The 7,500-nt window shown below is 45.1% G+C and overlaps 1 protein-coding gene across 1 annotated transcript in view; it reads right to left on the bottom strand.

Annotated features, from left to right (window-relative positions):
• Positions 1-7,500, bottom strand: part of LOC125304231 (formin-binding protein 1) — a 40,249-nt gene that overhangs the window by 13,844 nt on the left and 18,905 nt on the right. The window contains 5 exon segments of the mRNA XM_048258308.1: positions 2,007-2,192; positions 3,416-3,478; positions 3,480-3,563; positions 3,756-3,884; positions 7,133-7,237. Of these exon segments, the coding sequence (XP_048114265.1) occupies positions 2,007-2,192; positions 3,416-3,478; positions 3,480-3,563; positions 3,756-3,884; positions 7,133-7,237 (567 nt within the window).

Raw genomic sequence — 7,500 nt, 5'->3', positions numbered from 1 at the left:
ATCTATATGCAGACAACATACTGTATTGCTCTAAAGCATTTGTGTTGCTGCACTTGTATTCATACCTGAACTAAATCAGTTAGCTAAATGTTCTCACAGTATATGCCACATCTAAACAAGAGCATATCTGAAGATTAGGAAAGTGTTATCTTTGTTGGAAAGTGTGTGTGTGTGTGTGTGTGTGTGTGTGTGTGTGTGTGTGTGTGTGTGTGTGTGTGTGTGTGTGTGTGTGTGTGTGTGTGTGTGTGTTTATGATACGAAAGCTCAATAAGTATACTGACGAAAGGTCCCAATGCACTGACATACACATTGAAACACCAATAACAAAGGACAGCATAGATGCACAGGATGGAAACATGCATACACATGTCACTATCTTTTAAAGGGAATATGGAACAAACCTGGGGCCTATGCAGCACAATGTATACAGTTATGCATACAGTCTCTCTCTCTCTCTCTCTCACACACACACACACAAACACACACACACACACATACACACACACACATACACACCCAAGCACTGCAATACACTAATCCTGTGATCCCGTTGTCCATCGTACGCATCTTACCAGTAGTAAGTTATACGAAAAAACGGAAGTTGCGCAAAATTACGCAATGACAGGCCCATTTCAAGTCGTCTGACATGAAGCAATCTCGTGCAAGCCAGAGGACCCCCAAGTTCGGCAGCAAGTTCTTACGACTTGAAAACAAAGATGGCTGCACCCTGTGTTTGTGTTAAGTAGCTGTGGTATTTTACTCTTATATTGACTGCTGAGCAAATGTGAATGTCCATTTCAATTACTCGTACACATTCCAATGCCTAAAGGGTATGTGTTATGTTGTCTTGTTGTTTGTGGAATACTGTGAAATGTGTTGTTTATCCATTGGTGTTGGTAAAAGTGGCTAGCAATGTTGCTGTGTTGCTAAAAATAAACGCTAGACAACATTATGTTACTCGAGGTGTAAACCGGCGATTAATTGGTCTTTGACTCATTGTACTGGAACGCTTCTTACGAGGAAGTGACGTCATTTCACAAGTTACAGGTTGTCACAAGCCGTCAGCATGGACAATGGGATCACAGCATAACACTCCTACTAATCAGCTGGTTATACACCCAATCCAAGCATCAAGTTAAAGTCCAGCCTAGCCATTCAGAAGCAAGTTATTGTGGTGGGAGGGCCATTCTGGGAAAGCCCACAGTAGAAACAGAGGAAAGAGAATGAGGAAGAGGAGGAGATGGGATGAAGACCAGACCCTATGATTAAATCTGAAACAGCAAAGAAGGTGGGATCATGAAATCGCTGGGCTACAGGAGGGGATTTGGGTGCTGGGGTCAAAGTTCACAGGCAGCTGGGGATTGTAGTCTTTTGGTTTTGTTTTGGCCTATTTAGGTTGACTGGTGAAAGCATGTTGCAGTCCAGGCGGGGTGGGGTGGAAAGTTGCTTTTGGTTAGTGTTGACGTGTTGTGTCACACGTCGTTGACACGCTCGCAGTTGTTACGACGGTTAGAAATGACCGTTTTAGTCAGCCGTGAGGTCATGACCAGGGGGAGAGGAGGAAGGAATTGAGGATAACAACAGCAATAACAAACACACAAAACAAACCAACAAACAAATACAATAACAAACAGGCAAAACAAACCAACAAACAAATACAATAACAAACAGGAAGAGCGATGCTGATGGCTCAGGACTCACAGAGGGGAGCCGTATGGAAGGGGGGATAATGGCATGAACTGAAAGGAAAGATGAACAGAGCACTTCTCTCTTCCACCCTCCCTCCGCCCCCCCCCAAACAAAATGATATTTCTTCACCCAGGGCCAGGTCTAGGAGGCCAAGGGCATGCTGATCAAGTCCTGATACACATTACCCATAGTGCATAGTGCCAACAATTCTATAGAAAGATGTACACAGTATGGGTACAGTGAGGGAGCATGCACATGTGATTTGTGTGTGTGTGTGTGTGTGTGAGTGTGTGCGCGCCTATGTGTGTGTGTGCTACCTTGTTCTTCTTGATGAAAGGCCACAGTTGTCCGTCGCTAGCGACTTTTCGGTTTGCCTCTCGCCCAGAGTTGGACAGGCTGGTCTCCGAGACGGCCCTCTTCATCGCCTGGCCGTAGTCTTCAAACTCCACATCGCCCGGGGGCTCAAAGCCCGACTTGAATGAGTCCACCACCTGCTTGGAGTCCTGCAAATGGAGTGGATAAAATCCAGGAATAAAGGAAAATACCTGTAAACTTATTACGTAATCTTAATCTACAATGTACAATCTTAATCTAAAGTACAATGATGTGGCAATGAGGATTTGTATTCACTCTGTACTCTTGAATTTCCCCTTGGGGATCAATAAAGTATCTATCTATCTATCTATCTATCTATCTTGTTCACTGTGTCATCTTTTGTTTGGCAGATAGGCTTCTCAGTCATTTCTTTGGAACTTTGGTGGAATCTACTAACTGTAGCACTACAATGGTACTGTAGCATTGGGTCATCTGTGGAATAGGTCACCAAGCAGTTAAGAACAGATTCTCTCTCTCTTTCTCTCTCTCTCTCTCTCTCTCTCTCTCTCTCTCTCACACACACACACACACACACACACACACACAGAGAGAGCAAAAGAAAGAAAGAGCCCATCCTGCAGTAGTTCAGTGATCTAATGATCTAGTGATTACTCAAGAGAGAGAACAGCGGGAGCGGTAAGAGGGAGGAGAGGCCGACGAGGAAGAGGATTGGGAAGAAGTGATGTGACATCACAGAGAAAGAAACAAGAGAGAGAGAAAGTGTGTGTGTCAAATAGAAAGAGAGAGAGAGAAAGAGAGAGAGAGAGAAAAAAAGCTCTTTGAAACACAAGGAGCTGATCACACACACACACACACACACACACACACACAAACCGCAGTGTGCTGAGGAACAGGAAACTCCCTTGTTAACCTGGCAAACCTTGACCATCTGACCATCTGCTCTTACAACACAAACACGGGCGTGGCAGGTGAGCCCTGAGCAGGAGGGGAGGAAGGGAGGAGATGGCTGGACAGAGGGTGGGCCAAGAGACTGTGGGCAAATACCCAGGGGGGTAGGGGTACAGAGCTGGAGGGGGAGGGCACCGGTGGATGTGGGGATCTGCTGGTACAATAGTGGGGTACTACTGTGGGTACTGCTGTGGGTACTACTGTGGGTACTACTGTGGGTACTACTGTGGGTACTACTGTGGGTACTACGTACTACATGTCTCTGTTTACACTGACTTCCATCTGCTTTCCAGTGACTATATACACCATTGATTAGACCAGTACATATTGATTTATCTTAGAATATATTGATTTATCTATTATCAGTATATTATTGAGTTTGTGTGTGTGTGTGTGTGTGTGTGTGTGTGTATCGGTGTGTGTGTGTGTGTGTTATACTTACATTCTTGGCCTCAATTGATTCTGCAGCTTTAGTCATGCCGTCTAGGCACTTGCCCACGATAGGGCAGGATGGTGCGGTCCACCTCAGCGAAGGTGCGCATGGACTCTCCCAACCGCTCAATCCTCCTCTCCTCCATGTCCTGGATTTTCTGTTTATGATCAAACAAAGATCGGAGTGTGAATATGTGCTTTTGCAGATTAAAAAGGTGTGTGTGTGTGCGCATGCAAGGCAAGGCGTCGCGCGGCGTCGCGCAGGTGTGTGTGTGTGTGTACTGTATATGTGTGTGTGTGTGTGTGTGTGTGTGAGTGAGAGAGTTTGCTTTAATTTTGGTGAATCATACCTGAAATATGGTGGGGATGATGGAGTAGTAATGGTCATTTTGCTCCTGGTTGAATTTCTGCAGGTAAGCTGCATATTCATTCTTACTGTCTGAAGCCATCTGGTGTCTCATTTGAGCTTGCTGCCTCGCCTGAGAGATAGAAGGAAAAAAAGGAAACAGAAAGGGGGGGGGATGTAAGAATTTCTGCTCCATTATCTACTGCTGTACAAATGAACAAGACGGGTTAACTGAGGTACTGACATCATGTTTCATAAACACATAAATCACACATACGATCCGAAGAGACAAAAACAGCACTTGCACACCTGCACTGTATTCATACAGAGAGATACACACACTGTCCTGCATGTTTGCCTTATACACTCAACACCTCTATCTCACTTCAGATGCCAAATTTAAACAGTTATGCGAGAAAACCTTTCCACTGAAACAGACCTTCACACACACACATTCATAGAAACACACATTCAAAGGAATTCACTGTACATTCACACACAGTCCATAGAAACTGTGAACCTCTCGGCAGCTTTACACCAGGTGGTGAGATCAAAAAAAAAGCCAACCAAGCTCAAGGATTTTGCCGCACTGGCTTTCAATCTGGGCCTTCTTTACTGCATTCACACAGCATTCTTAATGTCTTTCATTCATCTCGCTGCTTTCAGAACAAGCCTGTGAAGCCCTGAGAGGCCCTTCTGCACACATTCACCCAAGGACAGACAGACAGGCAGACAGACAGACAGGCAGAAAGACAGACAGACAGACAGGCTGACAGGCAGACAGGCAGACAGGCAGACAGACTGACTGACGCCGACAGACCCAAAAACAGCTCAAGAGAAAGGTACAGTAGCAGCAGGGAAGACAGATAGCGTGGGTGAGAGATCAAGAGATTATTAGGCGTATTTTCTGTGCTAAAGCATGAGTGTGAGAACGACCATGTGTGTGTGTTTGGGTTTCCTAATGTGAGTGCATTTGCATGTGCAAGTGCGTGCATGCTAGCTTGCGCCTTGCTAGGACCATGCAAAAAGGCTAGAAGCACACGGGCAGCAGAAACAGGTATAACCCCCTCTCTCCAAACACACACACACACACACACACACACTTCTAACACACACAATTCTAACACACACACACACACACACACACACACACACACACACACACACACACACACACACACACACACACACACACACACACACACACACACACACACACACACACACACACACACAGGAGCCTGGCCTGGTTGGCAAAGCACAGGATAACAAGTCACGGAGAGGTGGCAGATGTCAGTGTCGCCATGGCAGCCTGCAAACCTGAAACCATAGCAATAAGCTACTTCCTGTTGTACTCCAGGAAAACCAAACCACTGTACCAGGCCCCTCCACGTTACCAAAGAAACGAATCAGTCACACTAGGTGTTGATTTATCGCTTCCTGTGAAAAACCCCACAGGCTTGCATACGCTTACACACACACACACACACACACACACACACACACACACACACATACATACACACTCGCACACATTTTCATGACAAAGCACCAGCAGACAAATAAACAGGTACATCTTAATTCCCAACTAGGACACAGACATAAAGCCTGTCTTTTTCGCCGTTATTAGGTATCTGTGCACCTCCCCAGCTGATGGACAGTAAGACTTGGGAGTGTGTGTTGGTATTACAACAAACATTCACAGCCATGCTGCTTGTGAAGCGTGACTGACAGCCTTACTTAGTGGGCTTGAGGTGTGTGTGTGTGTGTGTGTGTGTGTGTGTGTGTGTGTGTTTGTTTGTTTGTGTGTGTGTTTGTGTGCATGCCTGTGTACCAGACAGACAGACAGATAAAAAGGAGTGTGAGTGAGGGAATACAGTGTGAGAGTGAGTGCTTAATGTGTGTGTGTGTGTGTGTGTGTGTGTGTGTGTGTGTGTGTGTGTGTGTATGTATATGTGAGACTTATATATAGGGTCATATGACAAACACGTAGCAACAGTGGCTTTCTACATAAGGCACATGGCACCTTGCACCTACCTTATTGTAACATCGCTTCAAGGCAAAGTGGGGAATAAGGTACACACACACACACACACACAAGAGTTAGCTTGAAGGTCATTGTTCAAGGAGAGTCTGCACACATCTCTTTCTCTCTATTACACACTAACACATCCACCCATCCACACACACACACACCATAAAATCAAAACACTGCACAACGGTTGGAGACGATTAAGCTGTTTAAACTTGGCCAAGCAGCGCTATCGTAGTTGAAAAATCATACCCCATTAATCTTAACAAAAAAATGCAACAATGTTTCAAGAGGGATTTAGTCACAATCCAGCAACAACAGCATGGCTCACTCACACAAACGCTCCAAAAATACAGTCATATTTTCCAGACGCCGTTTAACACAGACCAAATTACAACAGGGACACCAATTTAAAGCACAGTGTTTCCAGGACAACCGCAGTAGGATGCTTCACGGTACAGGAATGCCACGGCGACAACAGACATGGGCAAGGAGCCAATCGGAGGTGAGGAACAGTCATGTGACATGAGTAAGAGCCAATGGCTTACAACTGAAGGAGAAAGTGGTGGGGAAAAAACTCAAGTGAGATTTAACAGTGATGTGTGAGGAGTGAGGTCATGTTATTCTGCAATGAAGGAAAACACACACACACACACACACACACACTCACACACACAGACACACACAAACACACACACACACACAATTAGTCACACATACTATTTATGCTCTAATCCCTGTTTTTTTTAGGTGAATGTTATGTGTCAATTTTGTGTGTGTGTGTGTGTGTGTGTGTGTGTGTGTGTGTGTGTGTGTGTGAGATAGAGGAGTAAGTGCACGATTATCTGTGGCATTTACACCAGGCACCATCATAAACCATGTTGATATTGGGGTCTTAGTTTGTTGTTCATGGAATATGTGCTGCCCATGAAATAAGCTGCCCATGAAAATAGATAAACCCTGTAGTTATAATTCTACAGACAGAGACACACTTAACTTAACGTAAAGTCTATACTATGTAATACAACAGTAGAAACTGACTTATCAGCGCAGACAGACATGAAAACACACATGGCGAGAGGGAGAGAGAGAGAGTGAGAGAGAAATACCAACAATAGTGAGACTTGGCCAACCTTTCCAAGAGAAAGCACAAATGAAAGGAAGGAGAGAATACCCGCCACCCCCCCCCCACCCACCCCCCCAACATGTATCAACATACAAACACACGCACACGCACACATACACTTGCTCTCACATGCATATATACTGTATGTGCATACACAAACACACACACACACTCCCAACACACAGATGAACATGTCCTACATGGTGTGCACATATGTCTGTACCTTCTCCACGTCTGCTTTCGTTACGTTGATGTCGGCGTCCATCTTGTCAAAGTACTGCTGGGCTCTGTCCGCCTCCTTGCAGTCTCTCTCAAAGCGCCTCTTGCTCTGTGGGCAGCAACCACAAGGACAGGGAGAGGAAGAGAATCAGAGGGATATTTACCACAGTAATACAAACTCTGTAACTCAATTCACAAATGTCAGTCATTTCCACTGCCCCATACACACACACGTATATCTCAGAGTCAAAGCCAACGTGATTGGACGCACAAGTCTGTAAAAGCTATTATGACTGGCTGCAGACTGTATGATCAGTGAAAAGTTATACTTAATGGATAGACAATGAGTCTGCATGATCAGACAAATGCTAT

This window comes from Alosa alosa, chromosome 12, assembly GCF_017589495.1.
Source record: "Alosa alosa isolate M-15738 ecotype Scorff River chromosome 12, AALO_Geno_1.1, whole genome shotgun sequence".
Taxonomy (NCBI): domain Eukaryota; kingdom Metazoa; phylum Chordata; class Actinopteri; order Clupeiformes; family Clupeidae; genus Alosa; species Alosa alosa.
This window is presented reverse-complemented; position numbering and strand designations above follow the sequence as displayed.